Raw genomic sequence first — 26,384 nt, 5'->3', positions numbered from 1 at the left:
ACTGTCTATGGTTGTGAATGCCTGCTCTCCACATACTGTAAACGAGTCTAAAATGCAGGACAATCAATACATATAAAACAAAACAGCCCTTCATTTGTTTTGTTTATTATCTGTGTAATAGTTTCTCAGGTTCTTTTGAGCTATTATCTCCATTGGCAATCATTTGTCAATTACATAAAAATAAGTAAAATTAATCTTGTGTACACCACTGAGATCTTTGCGATTGTAAGTTAAGCAGTACAGCAAGTGAAATAAATTATAACTGCAATAAAAGCCTTAAATACAACATATAAAAGTCTAGCTACAAGTAACACACGTATACCACATATGTGCTCACGGAAACTGAGGTTTGCTAATCAAAGCTTGCATGTTGGGGTCTTTAGATAGGTCAAAAACATTAGAATTCAAAGTACTACAAATAGGGAAGCAATGTGATTTGGCTTCTGTATTGGAAATGCATGGCCCTACTTAGGGCCGTGGGTTGACAAATGCCACTTCTTTAGTTATACCTGCATCTATACATAATAGAAACATTTTTTAAGCAGTAGAACATAAGAGCATAAGCCTTGCCATACTGGGACAGACCAAAGGTCCATCAAGTCCAGTATGTGCTTTATTGTCATGTGCTTCTATATATATATTCCTCTCCTTTACTCTTGAGTCTCACAATGCCACTTGTGCACTTCTGTGAAGTATCTTAAAAATAAAAAGCCTTGTCTCCCCATTTTCCTGGATTGGCTGCTTTTTCTTCCATTTACTTCTTTGCTTTCTTGAGTGCTTTCTCAGCTTCTCTTAGCTCTTCCGTTCAAACAACAATATCTAGACCTGAAGAGATCCTCAAGTCAAACTATTTGCATTTGGCAAGGATAAGTTGCACATGCAAGTTTGAGGTTTCATTTAATCTAATGTTGCTAACTTTTTTTTTTTTATCAGCTTGCACTTGGTTGCTAAAGTACATTGGCTATCTAATCTTTGAAATTTCACAAAGATACACTCATTGTAGAAGAAGATAAGAGTCTGCAGCTAGAGAGACATAACACAAATAAAAAGGCCTATGAGATATTCTCAGCCACAGGTTTAATGCCTTTGCCTGCTTCAGCAGAGGGCAGGTGTGGAGGAATAAAATAGTGGATAGAGCACTTGGCTTAAATCCAGGAAAGCCAGGGTTTAAATCTCACTGCTGCACCAAGCGGCCTCTGGAAAGTCATTCATCCCTCTATAGACTCACATACAAACTCAGGGCTAGTTTAACTAAAAGGCACTACCTTACTAATGCATGTTATTTTTTGCAGGTCCAATTTTATATAATGAGATCCATTTATTAATAGTAGTGCACATTAACAGCATTAATGCATGCTAGAGCATGAGCACACATTAGAAAATCTAGCCCTAGGATTTATAAGTATTAAAAAAAAAAATTTAGATTGTGAGCCCAATAGGAACAGAAAAAGTACCTGTACATGTAAAGTGCTTTGATTGTACCACAGAAAGGCGGTATATCAAATCCCTTTCCTCTTCTTCCCCGTATACGTCTTCTGGGAACAGGCAAAATACAAATCAAATATATTACACTAGTCTAGGCTAGATCACTAATGTATTTTTAGAAAGGAGAGAATCCCTCAGAAACCTGACGGACAGAGTCCCAGGCTTACAACGGATAAGATGAAAACCGTTGCTAAGTTTGTATCATGGGGATTCACTTAACTCTCCTTCTTTTTTATTATTGAAAGTGCTTGATGCTGTGATTCAAAAAGGTAAGCATTCAAACAGAACCTCAAATAGGCTGGATACAAGCGCCAATGGATATGGAGCAACACTTAAGTCGAACGGCGCCACCGTTTCACCTTCAAGTGGCTTCCTCAGGGACGAGTGCTGGTGTCCGTGCGTGATTTTATTCAAGTTGCCATTTTTGCTCGAGGAACGCCACTTGAATAAAATCACGCACGGACACCAGCACTCGTCCCTGAGGAAGCCACTTGAAGGTGAAACGGTGGCGCCGTTCGACTTAAGTGTTGCTCCATATCCATTGGCGCTTGTATCCAGCCTATTTGAGGTTCTGTTTGAATGCTTACCTTTTTGAATCACAGCATCAAGCACTTTCAATAATAAAAAAGAAGGAGAGTTAAGTGAATCCCCATGATACAAACTTAGCAACGGTTTTCATCATATCCGTTGTAAGCCTGGGACTCTCAGTCAGTCAGGTTTCTGAGGGATTCTCTCCTTTCTAAAAATACATTAGTGATCTAGCCTAGACTAGTGTAATATATTTGATTTACCTCACCAATACACTAGCTACACTGCACTTTCTTACTGTAGTGATTACAACAGGCAAAATACCTACTGTACTTAAATACAACTTACCTTGAGCTAGTATAGCTTATTATTGCTCGTTAACACCAATTATCACATTATTAAATTAAACCATTTATAATATACTGATTTTTTTTAAACATACAGTGTGCCAGGGATGAACAATGGGGATGGGTTTTTTTTTTGGGGGGGGAGGGAGGACAGGAGTAGTTATCTTTAACATATAGGAGATCTGGGGGGTCATAAGAACCCAGACACTCCAATTCCTTAGGGGTTCTTTTATTAAGGAGTGCCGAAAAATGGCCTGTGCTGCTGTAGGCGCATGTACTGGACGTGCGCAGGTCCATTTTTCAGTGCCCCCTTCAAAAAAAGGCATTTTATTTTTTGACGAAAATGGACATGCGGCAAAATAAAAATCAGTGCACATCCATTTTGGCCACCTACTGACTAAGCGGTAATGTCTCACGCATTAACCGGCGATAATCGTCAGTGCACATACATTGTCAATTACCGCCCTGTTAGCACCACGCAGTAGAAAATTGAAATTATTTTCTGCCGCACTTCAAAATTAGAATTACCACCTGGGACATGTGGTAGCCAGGTGGCAGTTCTAATTTGACACGTGCTATACGTGTGTAGGTGTCTACATATCTTATTAAAAGGGCCCCTTATTTGGTTTTACATAAGGTTGTGGTGAGGGTGGAGGAAAAGGTGTATGGGATTTATTCCTATACAGGGCTCCAACTGTATATTATCTGGGTCTGTTAAGGATCTTTAATATAACTGGAGACTTATGTTAGCTGATACTATTTTAGGGAGGAGAAATGATTTAGGGCCCTGTTTACTATGCCGCATTATAGGCGTGTTAGTGTTTTTAATGCACGTTAACCATATATACGTGTTAACAGTGTACACACCTACAGTATCCCTATGGGGCCTACAAGGTTAGCGTGCACGCTAATTATAGGCACATTAAAAACGCTAACGTGCCATAGTAAACAGGGCTCAGACTTTTTATGAAAAATGGATGATGGTTCTTATACACTTGGGGCCGATATTCAGACTGCGGGAGTTAGCCCGGCTAACTCCTACAGTTGGCACTGAGCCTGGATATTCAATGCCGGGCCATTTCTGGTGACCAGCATTGAATATCCAGTTTCTTTTTGGCCAGTTCAAACTTAACCGGCCAAGCCGATATTCAGCACCGGCCAGTTAAGTTTGAACCGACCAAAGATTGGTCTGCTATTCACATGGCCAAATATGGCTGCTAAACTTCCGCTGGTGGATAGCTGGTTATATTGCACGATACAACCAGCTATCCACTAACCGCAAATTTTCAGTGGGTCATGGCCAGCCACATTCTGCTGAAAATTTGTGGCTAACCGATTATGGTGCATTTAACCGGCCGGGTTATCAATAGAAATGTTTTAAACTAAAAATTATGTTAAGCACATGACTGGCCTTATTACATAACTTGTGCATGCAAATTGCATGCTATTCAGAAATGTGGGTTGGCAATCTTCTAGAATTAGGGGGATAATACTGTTGGAATAATGTATTGTATTTTACATGCATTGTATGTCACCAATTTTTCTCTGTGATTACTCTGTGACCTCTGATGTGAATTTCCTAGAGAGGTCACACCTATGCAACTTCCTGTGGGTGTGATCAGGCACAGCACATGGAGCTCATGATCTCTCCTAAGCTGAGGATCTATGGTGTGAGCATCCATTACCATCTAAGCACATGGAAAGAGCTGATAATCCAAATGTATAGTATTATGTATATATAAGCCTGTCTGAATATAAATCTAACTACAAACTGTGAGTAAACAGATGTTTTGTTACTTCAACTTTAAAGTGACTCAGCAGTGAATTATTCTGGGGTGTATGTGAGAGAGATGAAGAAAAGAAATTAACATTTCTAAAGCAGAAGCTGTGTGTATAAAATCTGCTAATTATTTACTACAAATAATCCAACAAAAGGGTTATGGGCCCAGCCCAGGAATTGAAAAGGAAGAGAAATATTACCAGGCAGTGAAAAAGCCACATTTTTTCTCTTAAGTTTTAAAAGAAAGATTCAGTCTGTCTCTCTCTCCCCCCACACACCAAACAGAAGGCAAGGCTAAGAAATGGCTGAGGGAGGAAATTCACCATTTTTCTACTCTCTCAAGGTGCCTAAATTAACTGAATTTAATTATCAGCAGTGGGAACTAAGATTCAGATGTCTCCTTCAAGCAAAGAAATTAAGTATATGTTTAGACCAAAACAGAACAGCTGAAAATATGGCTGAATGGGACAATGCAAACTATTATGTGAAGTGCATGTTTTTGGAAGCTCTTTCAGAGAAACAAGCCATATTAGTGGAGGCAAAAGATACAGCAAACGAAATTTTATATAAACTGAGAACTATGTATGCAACTACATATGCAAAACAGCAACCAATTTGGTTAGCAGAGTTGAATGAAACCAAATTAAGGGATAAAAGTAAATGTAATGATCACATTATGCATCTTATGTCTTCATTTCAAAAGCTAGAACTTTCTGGAATTCCCATGTGTGATGCATTGAAAAGAGCATTTCTTTTTACCTCACTATCAAAGAAGTTTGATGTTTTTAGGTCTGTAAATGAAGCCATTGAAGGGCAATCTTTTGAACAGGCAGCATCAAAACTGAGGCAGGAATGCATAATTAATGATTCTGAGGAGATGTATTCTCAAAGACAGTCAGAGAGAAATGAAACAAATTTCTTGGCAAAGAATAGAGGAAGGCGGAGCTATGGGAAAACTCCACCCAAGGGCAAGCTGATTTGCTACTCATGTGGAAAGGAGGGACATGTATCTAAATGGTGTAAGGAAACACAAAACACCCCCTCTAGCTCACCTAAGCCAATGGAACAAAAGAATTTTCCAAGCAGGACATGTACAAAAGACAATGATAAACATAAGAGCTTTCTAATGGCAGAAAAATCTTTGACTATGGTAAATAATAATTCAAATGAAAGTACTTGGATTTTGGATTCAGGGAGCACATGCCATTTAACCAATTGTAAGGATTTCTTTCAGGAAATGAGTCCAGAAGAAGGTATTCTTCAAACTGCAAACGCAGGGACTACTCAGATCCAAGCAAAAGGCATTGGATTCTTAAAATGCAAAGTGTCTAATGAAGTTAAAGAAATTCCTGTAAGTGATGTCTTGTATATTCCCCAAGCAGTTTGCAATATGCTTAGTGTATCTACATTAGATAAGAAGGGATTTGTGATTCATTTTGAAAACAGTAAGTGCACAATCTCTAAAAATGATGAAGTGTATGCTGAAGCTTTTATGCATAATGATGTTTATAAACTGAGCATTTCAGGTGAAGCCTCACATCTGGCGCAAGTAAGGAAGAATGATGGTAAATGTAGTCTGGAAATCTGGCACCGCCGCCTGGGACATCGTGATTTTAAGGTGATCCAGGATCTTTACAGTAAGCAACTTGCCACAGGCATTCAGATAAGTGCAGATACTGGTAAAATGGAGAAATGCATAGACTGTGTTACTCAAAAAGGTGTGAGACCCTCATTTCCTGCATACACAGGAAATAGGAGAAATAAAGTACTGGACTTAATACACAGTGACTTATGTGGACCGTTTAATATCCCATCATTGGGAAATAACAGATTTGTGCTAATATTCTTGGATGATTTCTCTAGATATTGTGTGGCCTATTTGCTGAAAGAAAAAAGTCAAGTCACAGACATGCTGAAGAAATACGTAGCCATGGTGAGCAATAAATTTGAAAGAAAACCAAAGGTTCTCCAGACCGACAATGGTGGTGAGTTCACTTCACAAAGCATGCGCACATTTCTAGAACAAGAAGGCATTCAGCATATCACAACAGTAGCTTATACACCAGAGCAAAATTCTGTTGCAGAGAGAAAATTTAGGTCACTTGTGGAAATGACCAGGTGTATGCTGTCAGATAGCAATCTCCCTAAAAGACTATGGGGGGAAGCCATTCTCACAGCAGTGTACCTACAAAACAGAATGCCAACTAAAGGCGCTGAGCGCACACCACATGAGACATGGCATGGTAGGAAGCCAAACCTGTCACACATAAGAACATTTGGAAGTACAGCATATGCTCATGTACCAAAGCAAAGAAGGCATAAGCTGGATTCCACAACAGAAAGGGGCATTTTAGTTGGCTATGCTCCAGGACACAAAGGATATAGAATTTTGAATCTGAAAACTGGCATTGTTGGCATAAGACATGTTACATATTTTGATGAAAACAAAAGGGTTGATAAAGGCTGGATTATCCCAGATGAGCCTTATCCTCCAGAATATGAAACTAGAACCATAATAGACATGCCAGTGTATATAAATGCCATACCAAGGCAGATGTCTGAAAGCAACTCATCTGTATCTAACGAGGAACAGGCAGAGGAAGCAGACACAGAAAGGATCATTGCAGGAGACAGTACAGTTGGAGAAGGGGAATCAATTGGAGAAGGACTCTCAGATTTAGAGGATGCGGAAAGGTCGGACCAACCTGTTGTCAGACGCTCATCCAGGGAAAACAAAGGTGTTCCACCCCCAAGACTGTCTTACCTAACAAAGTCAGCAGAAGCTCAAGAGCCCTTAACATGGGATGAGATTGAGAAAATGCCAGCAGAAGAAGCTGCTGAATGGCGTAAAGCTGCACAAGAAGAAATTGATGCATTGCATAAAAATAATACTTGGATTCTTACAAAATTACCTCCTGGCAAGAAAGCTATAGGATGCAAATGGGTATTCAAGTTAAAAAGGAATGCACAAGGAAAAGTGGAAAGGTATAAAGCCAGATTAGTCGCAAAGGGATATCTTCAAAAATATGGAGAAGATTTTGATGAAGTGTTTGCACCTGTAGTGAAACACACGACAATTAGAACACTTCTGAGCATTGCAGTCTCAAAAGGCATGCAAGTCAACCACATTGATGTGAGAACAGCATTTCTTCATGGAGATATAACTGAAGACTTGTACATGGAACAGCCAACAGGTTTCATAAATACAAAACAAAGACAGCTAGTGTGTAAATTAAACAAAGGTCTTTATGGATTAAAGCAAAGTGCAAAATGTTGGAATGACAAATTGCATGAAATATTGACAAATTTAGGATTTAAGCAAGGTGAAGCAGATAAATGCTTGTACACTAGGTGCAGAAATGGACAATATGCATACATTTTAGCTTTTGTTGATGATCTGCTCATTGCAAGTGAAAGTGAGCAAGAGTACAAGGACATTGTAAAATATTTAAACCTGAATGTTGAGATAAAAGAACTTGGTAATGTGTCATACTATCTTGGTATAGAAATTGAGAAACAAAATGATGGTTCTTATCTTCTAAGCCAGAAGCAGAAAATAAATGAGCTTATTGAAAGTTTAGGTATGCAAGATGCCCAAGTTGTAAGCACTCCCATGATCACTGATTTTCTGAAGGATGAAACAGTAAGAGAACCTTTACCAGATAACATCCAATATAGATCAGCCATAGGTAAGCTTTTATATCTGACTACCACATACAGGGCTGATATAGCAAATGCAGTAGGAATTTTGAGCAGAAGGGTCAGCTCACCTACCAAATCAGATTGGACTGCAGTTAAAAGGATGGTAAGGTATTTAAAGGGTACCATTGATTGTAAATTAAAGATTTCAGCCAATAGTAATCCAAAACTAATATGTTACTGTGATTCAGATTGGGCAGGGGATCATTCTGATTATAAATCCACAAGTGGATATGTGTTTATGTATGGAAATGTACAAATTTCATGGGCCAGTCATAAACAAAGTATTGTGAGTCTGTCTTCTACAGAAGCTGAATATGTGGCTGTATCAGAAGCATGCAGAGAACTGATGTGGATTGAAAAACTTTTGCTGGATTTTGGAATAGCTGAACAGAGACCAATCCAGATAATGGAAGATAATCAGAGCTGCATCAGACTGTCACAGAATGACAGGGTTCAGTCACGCACCAAGCACGTCGCAACGAAATATCACAACGTGCGAGAGCTGGCGAAAGAAGGGGTCATCAGTCTACACTATTGTCACACCGGTGAGATGACAGCTGACATCATGACCAAACCGTTACCCAGAGAACATTTTGTGAATCTGCGAATAAAGCTTGGACTTTGTATGAATTAATAATTGCATGACAGTTATGCATGAGAAGGGGTTTGTTGGAATAATGTATTGTATTTTACATGCATTGTCTGTCACCAATTTTTCTCTGTGATTACTCTGTGACCTCTGATGTGAATTTCCTAGAGAGGTCACACCTATGCAACTTCCTGTGGGTGTGATCAGGCACAGCACATGGAGCTCATGATCTCTCCTAAGCTGAGGATCTATGGTGTGAGCATCCATTACCATCTAAGCACATGGAAAGAGCTGATAATCCAAATGTATAGTATTATGTATATATAAGCCTGTCTGAATATAAATCTAACTACAAACTGTGAGTAAACAGATGTTTTGTTACTTCAACTTTAAAGTGACTCAGCAGTGAATTATTCTGGGGTGTATGTGAGAGAGATGAAGAAAAGAAATTAACATTTCTAAAGCAGAAGCTGTGTGTATAAAATCTGCTAATTATTTACTACAAATAATCCAACAAAAGGGTTATGGGCCCAGCCCAGGAATTGAAAAGGAAGAGAAATATTACCAGGCAGTGAAAAAGCCACATTTTTTCTCTTAAGTTTTAAAAGAAAGATTCAGTCTGTCTCTCTCTCCCCCCACACACCAAACAGAAGGCAAGGCTAAGAAATGGCTGAGGGAGGAAATTCACCATTTTTCTACTCTCTCAAGGTGCCTAAATTAACTGAATTTAATTATCAGCAGTGGGAACTAAGATTCAGATGTCTCCTTCAAGCAAAGAAATTAAGTATATGTTTAGACCAAAACAGAACAGCTGAAAATATGGCTGAATGGGACAATGCAAACTATTATGTGAAGTGCATGTTTTTGGAAGCTCTTTCAGAGAAACAAGCCATATTAGTGGAGGCAAAAGATACAGCAAACGAAATTTTATATAAACTGAGAACTATGTATGCAACTACATATGCAAAACAGCAACCAATTTGGTTAGCAGAGTTGAATGAAACCAAATTAAGGGATAAAAGTAAATGTAATGATCACATTATGCATCTTATGTCTTCATTTCAAAAGCTAGAACTTTCTGGAATTCCCATGTGTGATGCATTGAAAAGAGCATTTCTTTTTACCTCACTATCAAAGAAGTTTGATGTTTTTAGGTCTGTAAATGAAGCCATTGAAGGGCAATCTTTTGAACAGGCAGCATCAAAACTGAGGCAGGAATGCATAATTAATGATTCTGAGGAGATGTATTCTCAAAGACAGTCAGAGAGAAATGAAACAAATTTCTTGGCAAAGAATAGAGGAAGGCGGAGCTATGGGAAAACTCCACCCAAGGGCAAGCTGATTTGCTACTCATGTGGAAAGGAGGGACATGTATCTAAATGGTGTAAGGAAACACAAAACACCCCCTCTAGCTCACCTAAGCCAATGGAACAAAAGAATTTTCCAAGCAGGACATGTACAAAAGACAATGATAAACATAAGAGCTTTCTAATGGCAGAAAAATCTTTGACTATGGTAAATAATAATTCAAATGAAAGTACTTGGATTTTGGATTCAGGGAGCACATGCCATTTAACCAATTGTAAGGATTTCTTTCAGGAAATGAGTCCAGAAGAAGGTATTCTTCAAACTGCAAACGCAGGGACTACTCAGATCCAAGCAAAAGGCATTGGATTCTTAAAATGCAAAGTGTCTAATGAAGTTAAAGAAATTCCTGTAAGTGATGTCTTGTATATTCCCCAAGCAGTTTGCAATATGCTTAGTGTATCTACATTAGATAAGAAGGGATTTGTGATTCATTTTGAAAACAGTAAGTGCACAATCTCTAAAAATGATGAAGTGTATGCTGAAGCTTTTATGCATAATGATGTTTATAAACTGAGCATTTCAGGTGAAGCCTCACATCTGGCGCAAGTAAGGAAGAATGATGGTAAATGTAGTCTGGAAATCTGGCACCGCCGCCTGGGACATCGTGATTTTAAGGCGATCCAGGATCTTTACAGTAAGCAACTTGCCACAGGCATTCAGATAAGTGCAGATACTGGTAAAATGGAGAAATGCATAGACTGTGTTACTCAAAAAGGTGTGAGACCCTCATTTCCTGCATACACAGGAAATAGGAGAAATAAAGTACTGGACTTAATACACAGTGACTTATGTGGACCGTTTAATATCCCATCATTGGGAAATAACAGATTTGTGCTAATATTCTTGGATGATTTCTCTAGATATTGTGTGGCCTATTTGCTGAAAGAAAAAAGTCAAGTCACAGACATGCTGAAGAAATACGTAGCCATGGTGAGCAATAAATTTGAAAGAAAACCAAAGGTTCTCCAGACCGACAATGGTGGTGAGTTCACTTCACAAAGCATGCGCACATTTCTAGAACAAGAAGGCATTCAGCATATCACAACAGTAGCTTATACACCAGAGCAAAATTCTGTTGCAGAGAGAAAATTTAGGTCACTTGTGGAAATGACCAGGTGTATGCTGTCAGATAGCAATCTCCCTAAAAGACTATGGGGGGAAGCCATTCTCACAGCAGTGTACCTACAAAACAGAATGCCAACTAAAGGCGCTGAGCGCACACCACATGAGACATGGCATGGTAGGAAGCCAAACCTGTCACACATAAGAACATTTGGAAGTACAGCATATGCTCATGTACCAAAGCAAAGAAGGCATAAGCTGGATTCCACAACAGAAAGGGGCATTTTAGTTGGCTATGCTCCAGGACACAAAGGATATAGAATTTTGAATCTGAAAACTGGCATTGTTGGCATAAGACATGTTACATATTTTGATGAAAACAAAAGGGTTGATAAAGGCTGGATTATCCCAGATGAGCCTTATCCTCCAGAATATGAAACTAGAACCATAATAGACATGCCAGTGTATATAAATGCCATACCAAGGCAGATGTCTGAAAGCAACTCATCTGTATCTAACGAGGAACAGGCAGAGGAAGCAGACACAGAAAGGATCATTGCAGGAGACAGTACAGTTGGAGAAGGGGAATCAATTGGAGAAGGACTCTCAGATTTAGAGGATGCGGAAAGGTCGGACCAACCTGTTGTCAGACGCTCATCCAGGGAAAACAAAGGTGTTCCACCCCCAAGACTGTCTTACCTAACAAAGTCAGCAGAAGCTCAAGAGCCCTTAACATGGGATGAGATTGAGAAAATGCCAGCAGAAGAAGCTGCTGAATGGCGTAAAGCTGCACAAGAAGAAATTGATGCATTGCATAAAAATAATACTTGGATTCTTACAAAATTACCTCCTGGCAAGAAAGCTATAGGATGCAAATGGGTATTCAAGTTAAAAAGGAATGCACAAGGAAAAGTGGAAAGGTATAAAGCCAGATTAGTCGCAAAGGGATATCTTCAAAAATATGGAGAAGATTTTGATGAAGTGTTTGCACCTGTAGTGAAACACACGACAATTAGAACACTTCTGAGCATTGCAGTCTCAAAAGGCATGCAAGTCAACCACATTGATGTGAGAACAGCATTTCTTCATGGAGATATAACTGAAGACTTGTACATGGAACAGCCAACAGGTTTCATAAATACAAAACAAAGACAGCTAGTGTGTAAATTAAACAAAGGTCTTTATGGATTAAAGCAAAGTGCAAAATGTTGGAATGACAAATTGCATGAAATATTGACAAATTTAGGATTTAAGCAAGGTGAAGCAGATAAATGCTTGTACACTAGGTGCAGAAATGGACAATATGCATACATTTTAGCTTTTGTTGATGATCTGCTCATTGCAAGTGAAAGTGAGCAAGAGTACAAGGACATTGTAAAATATTTAAACCTGAATGTTGAGATAAAAGAACTTGGTAATGTGTCATACTATCTTGGTATAGAAATTGAGAAACAAAATGATGGTTCTTATCTTCTAAGCCAGAAGCAGAAAATAAATGAGCTTATTGAAAGTTTAGGTATGCAAGATGCCCAAGTTGTAAGCACTCCCATGATCACTGATTTTCTGAAGGATGAAACAGTAAGAGAACCTTTACCAGATAACATCCAATATAGATCAGCCATAGGTAAGCTTTTATATCTGACTACCACATACAGGGCTGATATAGCAAATGCAGTAGGAATTTTGAGCAGAAGGGTCAGCTCACCTACCAAATCAGATTGGACTGCAGTTAAAAGGATGGTAAGGTATTTAAAGGGTACCATTGATTGTAAATTAAAGATTTCAGCCAATAGTAATCCAAAACTAATATGTTACTGTGATTCAGATTGGGCAGGGGATCATTCTGATTATAAATCCACAAGTGGATATGTGTTTATGTATGGAAATGTACAAATTTCATGGGCCAGTCATAAACAAAGTATTGTGAGTCTGTCTTCTACAGAAGCTGAATATGTGGCTGTATCAGAAGCATGCAGAGAACTGATGTGGATTGAAAAACTTTTGCTGGATTTTGGAATAGCTGAACAGAGACCAATCCAGATAATGGAAGATAATCAGAGCTGCATCAGACTGTCACAGAATGACAGGGTTCAGTCACGCACCAAGCACGTCGCAACGAAATATCACAACGTGCGAGAGCTGGCGAAAGAAGGGGTCATCAGTCTACACTATTGTCACACCGGTGAGATGACAGCTGACATCATGACCAAACCGTTACCCAGAGAACATTTTGTGAATCTGCGAATAAAGCTTGGACTTTGTATGAATTAATAATTGCATGACAGTTATGCATGAGAAGGGGTTTGTTGGAATAATGTATTGTATTTTACATGCATTGTCTGTCACCAATTTTTCTCTGTGATTACTCTGTGACCTCTGATGTGAATTTCCTAGAGAGGTCACACCTATGCAACTTCCTGTGGGTGTGATCAGGCACAGCACATGGAGCTCATGATCTCTCCTAAGCTGAGGATCTATGGTGTGAGCATCCATTACCATCTAAGCACATGGAAAGAGCTGATAATCCAAATGTATAGTATTATGTATATATAAGCCTGTCTGAATATAAATCTAACTACAAACTGTGAGTAAACAGATGTTTTGTTACTTCAACTTTAAAGTGACTCAGCAGTGAATTATTCTGGGGTGTATGTGAGAGAGATGAAGAAAAGAAATTAACATTTCTAAAGCTGAAGCTGTGTGTATAAAATCTGCTAATTATTTACTACAAATAATCCAACAAATACCACCCTGCCAAGGTGGAGCAAGAGCAGAGCACGGGCATTCTGGCTAATTCTACAGATAGTTGCCAACATGTTCGGCCAGATTCTATATATGGTGATTAAAAAATCCGCGCAGTAAACATTTCTGCCTAAGCATATTCTATAAGCAACAACTAGATTTATGTGCGGTATATAGAATACGCTTAGTTGATATCCTAGCGCTAAAACTACACGCGTCCATTTACACCAATGAAAATGTGGCATAAATCCCTGCACATAGATTTACACATACTGGGCCATATTCTATAATGCATATAAATTTAGGAGCGCAACCACGGAACGCCCCTTTTGAACTGTGTGCATGAGATGTTAGGCGCAGTTCATTTCAGCATGTGCTTAGCGAGTTGTGCGCCTAAATTCTAATTATTGCCAATTAGTGCTCATTATTGTGTTAAGTGCTGCTAAAAATGTTGATTATCTTGTTATGCCAATTAAGTTATGTACGGATCTCTAGGCGCATTATATAGAGTCTGGCCCTTAGCTTGTCTCTGTACAGCTATCCAGATTAATTTAAACATGCAAATAAGTCTTAAAACCAAATAGCCATGGGGATAGAGGCTGAATATCATGGCTACTGATTAGAGCCAGCAGCAGTCACTGCTCTCCACATATACTCAGAGTGCTGGCACTGAATAGACAGCATATATTTAAATGCCATAGCTATTATTTTTTAAAGGCAGACCACAGCATTTGAATATGTAGCTACAAATAAATAAAAACTGGTGTAAATTAAGAAAGAGAGGACATTCCCATTCACAATGGGCCAAATTCTATAAATGGTGCCGAACAACAACGCAGTTAGCATGATTCCATAAACTATGCCTAAACTTAGGCACAGTATATAGAATATGCATACGTGCCATTCTTGTGACTAAAATTTAAGTGCACCCATTTAGGCCATCTAAAACCAGGCCTAAATACCTGTGCCTAAGTTAGGCGCAAATCGGGTGTATTCCATAATAGTGCGCATAATTTTTTTTAAATGCCCACAACCTGCCCAAGGCCATGCCCCCTTTTGACTGTGTGCATTAAAATTCATGCCACCATGTTGTAGAATATGCCTAGAAAGTTGTGCATGTAAATTCTAATTAAAGCCAATTAGTACCGCTAATTGGTTAAGTACCAATTATTGGCGCTGATTGGCTTGTTAATCAATTAAGCAATGCACGCAATTTGGTCGTGCAGCAAAATTAGCACACAGAACTTAAGGTGCCGTATATAGAATTTGGGTGAATTAGTAATTCTTTTTACAATTTCACATATGTTCTCTCTTGTTCTTTTGGGCTCCCACCTCCGTAAGAACTGGTCTCTACTGGGTGATGGCGCAGTGAGCCTTCATTTATAGCTTCATGGGTTATTTCCTTAATTTTTATAACCTTCTTTAATCTTGCCATTGCAGTGGCCATTCTTGGCTGAGATCCACAGACTGCGATTCCCTTGGGAACCTGCTATGCATACAGTTCATCTTATTTATAGCCAGTACACTATGCAATATGCAGTAGAACAGTAGCTTTAGAAACAAAGTTACAATACGTACATCTATGTTATTTAAGGTGTTGAATTCCATCAAATCATGCAGTCTTGTGAACGCACTATTTGGATACTGAAAATTGAAGGTTGAAAATGGTGTTTCAGGATCATCAAAAATGTCAAAGTCTGCAAATTCCTTCTCTTCCTTTGTTTCCCTCCAAACACCTGGAAAAAAAAAAAAAACAAGCAAGGTTTTCTCTTTATTAAAGATTCAGTGGACCATGAAAGAAATGTGATCATTCACTGAAATATGACCCATCAAGTTAGAAACATAGCTTAGCTGCTATTGTGTTCCATTAACAAAGATGATCTCAAGCAGCTTTGGTTAATTTTGAATTCCCTTCCTCTTCAAGTGCTGCCGCTGGAATCTACACTCATGCTCCACCCTGAAACGCCCATGATCCTTTTATTTCCACTCCCCCTTTTCCGGATCATGCACCGAAATTTACGTGCATACATATTAATTGATTTCAATTAGCGCCAATAGTTGCTTGTTAAACAAATTATTGGCACTAATTGTCTCATTATTCAATTAAATTGAAAATGCAAATTGGGTGCATGCCGGGCAAAATGGTAGACACTATTACAAAGAACAAAACTACAGAGCAAATACATAAGCATGGATTAATGAGACAAAGCCAACATGGATTTAGTCAAGGGAAATCTTGCCTCAACAATCTACTATATTTCTTTGAGGGGGTGAATAAGCATGTGGATAAAGGTGAGCTGGTTGATATTGTGTATCTGGATTTACAAAAGGCATTTGATAAAGCACCTCATGAAAGACTCCAGAGGAAATTGGAGAGTCATGGGATAGGAGGCAATGTTCTACTGTGGATTAAAAACTAGTTAAAAAGATAGAAAACAGAGAATAGGGTTAAGCGGTCAGTATTCTCAATGGAGAAAAGCAGATAGTGGGTTCCCCAGTGGTCTGTGCTAGGACTGCTTTTTAACATATTTATAAATGATCTACAGATGGGGAACAACTAGTGAGGTAATTAAATTTGCTGATGACACAAAGTTATTCAAAGTTATTAAATCCCAAGAGGATTGTTTAAATTACAAAAGGACCTTACGAGACTGGGAGACTGGGCATCCAAATGGCAGATGACTTTTAATGTGAGCAAGTACAAAGTGATTCATGTGGGAAAGAGGAACCCAAACTATAGTTGCGTGATGCAAGGCTCCACATTAGGAGTCACCACCGAGGAAAAGGATCTCGGTGTCATTGTTGATGATACATTGAAACCCTCTGCTCAATGTGCAGCAGCAGCTAAGAAAGCAAATAGGATGTTAGGAATTACTAGGAAAGGAATGGAAAACAAAATTGAGAATGTTATAATGCCTTTGTATCGCTCCATGGTGTGACCACACCTCAAATACCGTGTGCAGTTCTGGTCACTGCATCTCAAAAAAGATATACTGGAATTCGAAAAGGTACAGAGAAGGGAGATTAAAATGATAAAGGGAATGGGACGACTTCCCTTTGAGGAAAGACTGAAGTGGCTAGGGCTCTTCGGCTTGGAGAAGAGACAGGTGAAGGGAGATATGATAGAGGTTTATAATATACTAAGTGGAGTGGAAAGAGTAGATGTGGATCGCTTGTTTACATTTTCCAAAAATACTAGGACTAGGGAGGACGCAAAGAAGCTAATATGTAGTAAATTTAAAATGAATCGGAGAAAATATTTCTTCACTCAATGAGTAATTAAACTCTGGAATTCGTTGCCAGAGAATGTGGTAAAAGCAGTTAGTTTAGTGGGGTTTAAAAAAAGGTTTGGATAATTTCCTAAAAGATAAGTCCATAAACCATTATTAAAATGGAATTGGGAAAATCCACTGCTTATTCTAGGATAAGCAGCATAAAATCTGTTTTGCTGTTCTGGGATCTTGTCAGATACTTGTAACCCGGATTGGCCACTGCTGGAAACAGGATACTGGGCCTGATGGACCTTTGGTCTGTCCCAGTATGGCAATGCTTATGTTCTTAACATCTTTATCTCCCTCTTCTATGCCCCACCCCCATCTAACATATCTCCATCTCTCTTCTCTCCATTTTTCCAACCCAGCCACTGTCCAACATCTCTCACACTTCCCTCCCTTCCTCCCTCTCTCTATCTCCCCCTCCCTTCCCAGCCTGGTCCAATATCTCTTTCCATCTCTCCTCCCTCCATCCTGCCTAGCCACTAACATCCCTCTCCCTCAACTCCACCCTTGGATCTGGCATTCCCCCACCCTAAAACCTCCAGTCCCCAGGTCCGGCACTCCCCCTGTATTCAATCCACCCCCCTCCCTGCACCCAATCTACCTTAAAACATTTCTCTGTACAGGTCATCAGTAGTAGCAGCAATTCTCACAGGCTGTCTGCCGCCAAGCCCACAGCCTGCTCTCTGCTACATTCCACCCTCTTCTGATGTAACTTCCTGCTTCCACAAGGGTGGGATGCAACAGAAAGCAGGCTCCAGGCTTGGCAGCAGATGGCCTGTACATATCACTTCCATTGCCAGTGACCTGTACAGGGAAATGCTTTAAGGTAGACTGGAGGAGTGCTGGACCTAGGGCTGCAGGAGAGGGTTGAGGGAGGGGGAGTGCTAGACCCAGGGGGTGGAGGGGAGGGAGAAAGAGATGTTGGACATGTAGGGGAGAGGCACTGGGCCCCTGATTGCTCTGGACCTTCAGGCACTGCTCGACTGCCTGAATGATAAGTCCACCCCTGCATTATATTAATATATTAGGGTTGATATTCAAAGTAATTGAACTGGGCAGGAGAGGCTCCTGCTGGGTTCAATTGCACTGAGCAGGTTGAGAGGGGGATTCCAGCAGCACTTAACTGGATAGTGCCACTGAACATCCACTCTGACTACCACAGCACTTGCTGGTTTAGGGATGGGCTCTGGGCAGAGCCAAGAGTTATAAATGCATTGGTGATATTCAGTGCTGGCGTCCACATAAGTAACTGAGCAAGTAGGAAAGCATAAATAACAGTCCTTACTTTGCCTGATTAGCTCTGTGAGTACAGCACTGAATAGCAGTCGTACCTAGATAGCTTCCGAGTGCTGCCAAAGACCCCGATAGTCAGTGCCAGTGTCCAGATGGAGCCCGGCCATAATATCCAGGCCTAATTTAGTCAGGGCCAGTCAGTATTTGCCTGTTGAATATTGACCCCAGTTGACATATGAGTCATGCTCTCTATCCCTTTCCCACCCTCTTCCTGCAAGTAATATGAAACCTGACATTTCGTACTCAACATTGGATTTAACAAGTGTTTACTAAATGTTAAGCAATAGATTGAAGGAAGATTGGACAGTGACTGGATAGGAGGGAGGGTATGTTGAACCCAGGGGTGGAGGGATGGAGGTAAAGTTACTAGAAAATGGGAGGGAGGGAGGGAGGGAGGGAAGGAAGGGAGATGTTGGACAGTGGCTTGGTGGGGAGAGGGAGAGAACAGAGATGGATATATTTAGGACTCAGGGAAGGGAAGGAGAGAGGAGTGGAAGGAGGGAAGGAGAGATGTTGGACTCAGGGGTATAGAGGAGGGAGGGAAGAGAGATAGTGAGATATTGGACCTGGGGCAGAGGGGGCGGGGACATATACTGGACAATGGAAGGGAGGGGGTGGAAAGGAAGAAAGAAAGATGGCTAGATGTTAGACCCAGGGTCAGAAGGGAAAGAGGGAGGAGCTGGACCCAGAAGGGAGAGGGAGAAACAGAGTGAGAGATGTTGGACATGGAGAGATGTTGGTCTCTGGGGATGGAGGGAGGAAAGGTGAGAGGGGAAAAGGGAGAGGGTGCTGGATCCAGTAGTGGAGGAAGAGGTGTTGAACCTGAAGGGGGGGAGGGAGAGACAGAGTGGTGTTGGAACCCAGTGAGAGAGGGAGAGGTGTTAGGCCTGGGGTGGAGAAAAGAGAGGGAGGGATTTTGGACCCAGACAGGAGAGAGAGAGAGAGGAGAGGAGGGGAGGGGAGATATTGACCCAGTGGATGAGGGGAGAGAGACAGATGTTAGATGATGGGAGGGAGAGAGGCATGGAAAAGACAGGGAGTGGTGTTGAACCTGTGGCAGAGGAAAGGGAGACAGGGAGAGATGAGAGATGTTGGATCCGGGGGGTGGAAGGGAGGGAAGGTTAGATGCAGGACAGTGGGAGGGAGAGAGAGAGAGAAGAGAGAGGGAGACATGTTGGACCATGGGTTGGGGCAGCAGGGAAGAGAGACCCTTCCCCTCACCCAACCTTTGAAGCCTGATATCACACTATCCCTTTCCTTCTTTCCCTGACAATCTCTCTAGTGTCTGTAGATGTTGTCTGCTGGTGCTGGAGGTTCCACTGAAAGAGCTACTGCTCATGAGAGATGAGGATGTTTCTGTTCATTTTTCATGGCATTCTATTCCACAGCCGGTAGAGAGGCCAGGTGTTACAGGGGTCTCATCTCCTCCCCCTCCCCCTGTTTGGCAGTCTCTGCCATTGAGAACGGCGGGTGCCCATTCTGACTGCCTGTCGGGTAAGATCTGAAGCCCTTCAGGAATATTTTTTAAAAAGGGGAATTTGATATACGTGATTATGGAATGGGGTTATTTGCACTGTTTATACTGCAGGGAAGGTACAGTGTGTTTGTATGCAGTGCAGTAATGGCACATATGAGATGGAGCCATTGGACAAGGGCTATACCGCAAAATTATGTTTCTGTTGTGAAGGGGGTGCATGGTTGACAGAAGTTAGTGCATATTTGCAAGCACTTGATTGTTCGGAGGTTATATCACATGTGCATGCTCCTGATGACTTTGGTGTGTCTTCGTTTGACTCACGACTCTCCCACATTTGATTTCTTGCTATGAAGTGCAACCCTTAGCCTCCTTCAGGGGAGAAAAACAGTCATGCCGCTTATCTACAATAAGCCAACATCATTTACTAGCTGAGCTCACATGGCTGGCATAATAAAATGGAAGCTTCTGTTTGGAAATGTAAAAAACATAAAAAGAGGGTGTAGGTGAAGATCACTCTGTGGTAGCAGCTAGCAAAGGTGCTTGGTTTACACTGTTGGTCACAAATGGGGCTGGTTAATTGTGCAAGTATATATATATATATATATATGCTATGTACATGGGTATTGCAAAATCCAGGATACAAAATACAGCAAAAAGCACCAAGAGCCTTCAGAAACGGGACACAGTTCCTTTAATGTAAAAATGATTATTCCAATATGGACCCGATACGGGTTGTGTTTCAGGACACAGCGTTTGCGTCAGGGGTCAAATGTGATCTAATACGAGATGAATACAGTATGTATCAACACAAACTTCTTCCTCATGAAATAAAGAATAATTCCGTCCACACTAAGAAATAGTTATTTCTAGAGAGCAAAGAGTCCCTTCCTTTGAGGAAGGGAGTCTTTCACACATAGAAAGCAAAAAGTCCCTTCCTCTGAGGAAGGGACTCTTTGCTCTCTCTGAGTGAAATAACTACTTCTTAGAGTGGACAGAATTTTTATTTATTTCATGAGGAAGAAGTTTGTGTTGATACATACTGTATTCATCTCGTATTAGATCACATTTGACCCCTGACGCAGGCGCTGTGCACCGAAACATGGTCCGTGTCGGGTCCATATTGGATAATCGTTTTTATATTAAAGGAACTGTACCCTGTTTCTGAAGGCTCTTGGTGCTTTTTGCTGTATTTTGGACCCTCTCTGTGTTGTTGTAAAATCCAGGATGCAGCCGTTGCAGATGATTCAGAATGCTGCGGCCTGTACTCCGCTCTTTGTGTTGGCTACCCATTCAATTTAGGGTACTTTACAAGGTTGCTTGTTTGATTCATCAAGCATTATATGCTGACTCAGTTCTCTGGTATCTTAAAGAGGCAACTGTGGTGTATCGGCCTTTAAGGGCCTTGAGGTCAGAGTATGCAACGTTGTTGATAAGTAGGGATTTGCATTCTGTGAAACATGCTAGTACCTAGAACAAAGTTTTTTTCATTTGCTGGTCCGCTGATCAGGAATGCTTTACCTGGGGATTTAAGACTGTGTGGCAGTATGGCATCCTTTTGTAAATTACTGAAGACACATTTGTTTGTGCAGGCATGGGGTTAATATGTTAATTCAATATATTGTAAACTGAGATTTTTGGCAAACGCCTCTACGATACTATGTAAGCCACACTGAGCCTGCAAATAGGTGGGAAAATGTGGGGTACAAATGTAACAAATAAATAAATAAAATCTTTGGATGGCTATGGATGCTGTTTAGGTGTGCAATATATTACATATCCTGCGTACCACAGTGTGATCTCCTAGTAGCTCTTTATCATTGTATCATTGTGAACCTCACATAAGAGTTGGCAGAAAGCATTTTAGGGTACTGATGCGAAGTGCAGCAAGATATATATATATATATATATATATATATATATATATATATATATATATATATATATATGATTTTAGAACTACCTGTAGGTTACAGTGTCACACTGCAGGCCAAACCACCTTGCATTCCAGTGCAACAATTGTGCATATTTTAATTTGTCATTCTTGATCTGTAACTTTTTTTCAGAGACATGCCATTTCAATGAAACAAGGCTAGCATGAGCAATGTGAGCACCACTTTGAAAAGAAAAATAGAAATTTCTTTAAAGAAGATGCCAGCAACAGAGTCAGCTGCACCACTGAGCAAGCACAAAAAACCCCACACACTGTGATGATAGTTACCTCTGCCATACAGCCAGAAATAGATGACCTCACTTGTGAATTACATTGCTAGGTCAATCAATATGGGGTTGCTGCAGTGAGGCAACAACTGAGCAACTGCAGTAGCAGTGCAAACCTCAGCATATCAAAAGAACCTGGGCCACTGAATGATCTGGCACAGTCAATGGTAGAATCTGTATAACCATCCAGAGCTTATAGAGTATCTCACTGTTATCATAAACTCATCATCTAAATAGATCTCTATTCAAATCACATCTAACGTGGTGCAGTCTTATTTAAAGGAGAAAAAAGCCTCAAACAATGATAGGATACTCTTTTGTTGATCTTTTATTCAACCTAAGGGAGTTCCATCCATTCATCACCGGCTGAAAAACCTCCTATTAATTGTTAATCTAAACATTTATTCTCCATAAACACTTAATTCCGCTTTATGCTATTGTTATTCCTTCAAAGAGGTGGTAAATAAATTCTTATCAATCAATCAATAGATAAATAAATAAATAAATAAATGTTTTCATTATTGATCAGAGATCAGGAATAGGACACCTCACAGAAGCCCTTATATAGAAACATGACCTGGTAGTACTGCAAGGATACTGCTAGGGGTTGCTGGTGCTATTGTATCCCAGTGCAGGCAAGGGCAAGAGAGACTGGGGATCACTCCTGTCAGCCCACTAAACACCAGGGAATATTTAAGGTATGATGGGGGAAGCCTTCAGGAGGGTGGGAGAGAGGTTTGGGGGGGTCCTTTTAGAGGGTGGGGCTTCTAGGTTGGGAAGGTCATACCTTAGGGGGTCCTTTGGGTTGTGAGGGGCTGGTCAGGTTGTACTGGAGGGGGGTTGATTGCGAATGGGCCAAAAAGGGGCTGTCTTTTTGGGTGTGGGGAGAACACAGAAGCAGCGACAGGGATTAAGCACATAAGTACCGCCATACTGGGAAAAGACCAAGGGTCCATCAAGCCCAGCATCCTGTCTCCGACAGTGGCCAATCCAGGCTTCAAGAACTCGGCAACCCCCCCCCCCCAAAAAAAAAAAAAAAAAAAAAAAAATATATATATATATATATATATATATATATATATATATATATATATGCCTCGTTGTATCTTGATGTTAGGAATGACAAATTGTGGAGCATAATTTGCCACATTTTCATGGTGAATCTATGATATAGCAAGGCTTCTACTTTTCTTAGCACAGGCCATGATGGATTTATTCAACATGAACTGGTCTTTTCTTCCCTATGCTCTTCTCTTATTGCCCTTCTGCTCTATTACTATGATGTTAGTAGTATCTATATCACTGTATATTCTGTTGGCATCTATTGCAATGAACAGCTTATAGCCTGTAGGCAGTAAGGTCATTGGTCTGTAATTTTTAGGATTATTTGGATCTCCTTTTGGAAGAAGAAGTGTTCTGCCTATTATTAGCCAATGCGGTATGAAATCTGGTCATTTGATCAATTGAATTTTGCAGTTTGCTATCTCTTGGTAGAGGGATATGAACTGTTTCATTCAAAAGTTGGTCACCCCATCTGGGCCAGGACTCTTCCAATCTGGGGCTTCTTTTAATCTGTTTTCCAACTCGTTATTACTTCAGGCCATTCCACAGCTTTAATCTTTACCCGTTCCAAATCCTTCTATATGCAGGGTAGCCATTTTGTGTCTAGATTATACTCTGCAGCAGTGTTTCCCAAGTCCGGTCCTGGAGTACCCCTTGCCAGTCAGGGTTTCAGTATATCTACAAGGGGATTTTCATGAAAGAGATTTGTATATAATGCAGGTAGTGTATGCAAATCATGTTCATGCATATTCATTGCGGAAATCCTGAAAACCTGACTGGTAAGGGGTATTCCAGGACCGGACTTGGGAAACACTGCTCTACAGGGTCCTCATATAAATTCCTCCAGAATGTTTCTGTTTCAGCTTTAATTGGTGACAATTTCACTATACTGATGTTCTTTCCCAATTCCCTGTAGAACTGTTTTGGGTTTTCCTTAAACAGTTTATTTGATATCTCTCTTTTTTTAAGTTTTCTTCATATCTCCACATTGTTTGTGCTTCAGCTGTTACTTTCAGTTTATTATTAGAGCACATGAATTTAAGATCTTCCTCCATCAATGCAGCATGTCTCTCCTTGATGTTTTGAATCTTCCTCAATATCTTAAGTGATTGTGGTCCTTTAAGGTAACTATCTATCAAGGACACCTCTGCTCACACAGATTTTATTTTTCCCTCAATGTGAGTTTTCCAAGGAGGAGTTGTTGTCTTTCCCATTTTCTTTTGGCCCTCCAAACCTTCTCTGCAAAACTTTTGGCTGAACAATAGTGTATTTAATTAATTTCTGTAATATCCAGATACAAATACCCAAATTATGGCTTTATTCATTTTATTTCTCATACTATTCACTATTTTTTTAATTAAAAAAGGGCCATGTGGTGAAGCACTTGCTGTGTGCCCATTTTTTGGGGGGAAACACTTACCGTTACCCATTGAGGTGGCGGTAAGGGCTGCCTTGCTAACCAGGTGGTAACCAGACAGTGACAATTACCGCTGGGTACCTACCGGTGCTACAAAAAATAAAAACATTTTTGTAGTGCCGGAAATGGTATGCACTGCGGGTGGAAACTACTGCCGTGCTGCTCTAGTAGCCCAGCAGTATTTCCGTTTTAGCGAGCAGTAAGCCCGCGTTGGGCTTACTGCTACTTTGTAAAAGACGCCCGAAGAGTGGAAGAAGCAGTTTAGGCTAAATTTGTATACCATCCATGAAAAGAGCTGTTCCTCTATAAACTTTAGGTCTTTAACATGAATTCAAACTCATAAACCCTATTGTAAATCTTTGTATGTGATCAATGTGTACTTTTAATTGTACCATAATTAATGCTTAGTGTTGACAAATGTCAGCTTTACTACTTCTGAGACAGGAACTTATAAAGTAGTATTAATCAGAGTGGTCACAGACTGCAAAGTAACTATAGATCCTTCTGCTGCAGAAAAGCAGCAGAATAAAAACAAAAATATTACCCACCTGGAGCTTTGTATTTCCGGAAGTTGATGTTGGCCAGAACAAAGTGGATAATGGTTGGACAATGCTTCTCGACATTCGGATTTTTAGGTCTAAAGATATAGCACTCTTTCAGCCCTTCACGATCAAACACATTGGGATCTATTTTTGGAAATGGAAGGTTGTTCATTTTAGCCCACTTTTCCGCAAGCAGAAGCTCCTGGAAGAAAATACATTTCCAAGGGATTGATACAGGAGTTAACCATCAAATTACTTCTGCGGTATGCCATAAAGAATGAGCTATACAATAAACACAATTTTATTTTATATAGGGGTTTTCTTTTCTGCTGGAGAACTTGGGAAAAATAAGCCACTTTTGGAAAACTTTCTTTCACTGGTACAACATGCAAACTGGTCAATCTTTATTTTGATTTAGCAAAAAGGACATGGGTTCTACATTTGTAAGACTAGTCTCTGGTTAGAATCTTTGTAACTCTCGTGTATATTCGGACTACTGGATTCCAGCCCATTAAGCTACGTACATTTATTTACTTGTCCATTAAAAAAACAAAACAAAAACTTACATAGCAAATATCTACTCTTACAGACACAGTTCACATTGAACACAAGAAACAAGTCAAATCATACAAAATACAAATAATTAAGAAACATGTAAAATACAAAACTGTACTGTATTAAGAGATTACAGGGGACAAAGTTGAACAAGTTATGGATCAGAATTAAGGGCCTTGTGACAAAACAGTGGGTTTTAAGCCTGTAAAACTATTATTTCTTGAAGAGTATTTCTCTAGTTTGGCCAGCAGGTGGTGCATGTTTATTTTTAAAGCTGTTACAGAAACTAGAGAGTTGCACGGGGATAAAAATCCAACACGTCCCCACTGGAATCTAGCCCATCCCCATTTGTCCCCGTAGGGAATCTAATCCGTCCCCCTCGGTAATCTAACCCATCCCCGCCCGTCCCCACAGGGAATCTAACCTGTTCCCACCCATCCCTGCAAGAATTTAACCTGTCCTCACCCAGTCCCGCAAGAATTTAATAGTACATTAAAAAAAAATTCATGTCGGTTCTCCCAGTCTCTCTCTGGGTTTGAGCCACAGCCCTGCAGGCAAAGAACGAACAGAAGTTGGAAGTTGGAACACTCTGGTGTGCACATGTAAGACTTCTTTGATTCACTGGCACTGTGTGCTAAGAGATCACCACATGCATGCTCCAGTAGGTCAGGTGACATCTGATGCTCATGCCTATGTCAGCACTGAGGTCTGCGCATCAGCCCGGGAGCACAGAGGATTAATAGTAACATTGTAAATGACAGCAGATAAAAACCGGAACGGTCCATCCAGTCTGCCCAACAATCACAATCATCATCAATTCATGATTAAATCAACAATGAATATGGTATTATATACTTCACTATGGTATTTCTGTGGCATTTCTGGGACACAGACCATAGAAGTCAGCCTGGCCCTATACGTACGTTCCAACTGCAGGAGT

At 40.3% G+C, this 26,384-nt stretch overlaps 1 protein-coding gene across 3 annotated transcripts in view; it reads right to left on the bottom strand.

Moving 5' to 3' along the window:
• The window catches only part of PLA2G4A (phospholipase A2 group IVA), a 220,353-nt gene that overhangs the window by 8,078 nt on the left and 185,891 nt on the right, over window positions 1-26,384 (bottom strand). For all 3 annotated transcript variants that reach the window (XM_030207544.1, XM_030207545.1, XM_030207546.1), the window contains 2 exons: window positions 24,896-25,091; window positions 15,182-15,339 (listed from right to left, as the gene is read on the bottom strand). In XM_030207544.1, the coding sequence (XP_030063404.1) occupies window positions 15,182-15,339; window positions 24,896-25,091 (354 nt within the window). The remainder of the gene's footprint in view (window positions 1-15,181; window positions 15,340-24,895; window positions 25,092-26,384) is intronic.

The sequence above is a fragment of the Microcaecilia unicolor genome, chromosome 6 (assembly GCF_901765095.1).
Source record: "Microcaecilia unicolor chromosome 6, aMicUni1.1, whole genome shotgun sequence".
Classification (NCBI taxonomy): Eukaryota; Metazoa; Chordata; class Amphibia; order Gymnophiona; family Siphonopidae; genus Microcaecilia; species Microcaecilia unicolor.
The sequence above is the reverse complement of the archived record's forward strand: the minus strand, read 5'-3'. Positions and strand labels throughout refer to the sequence as shown.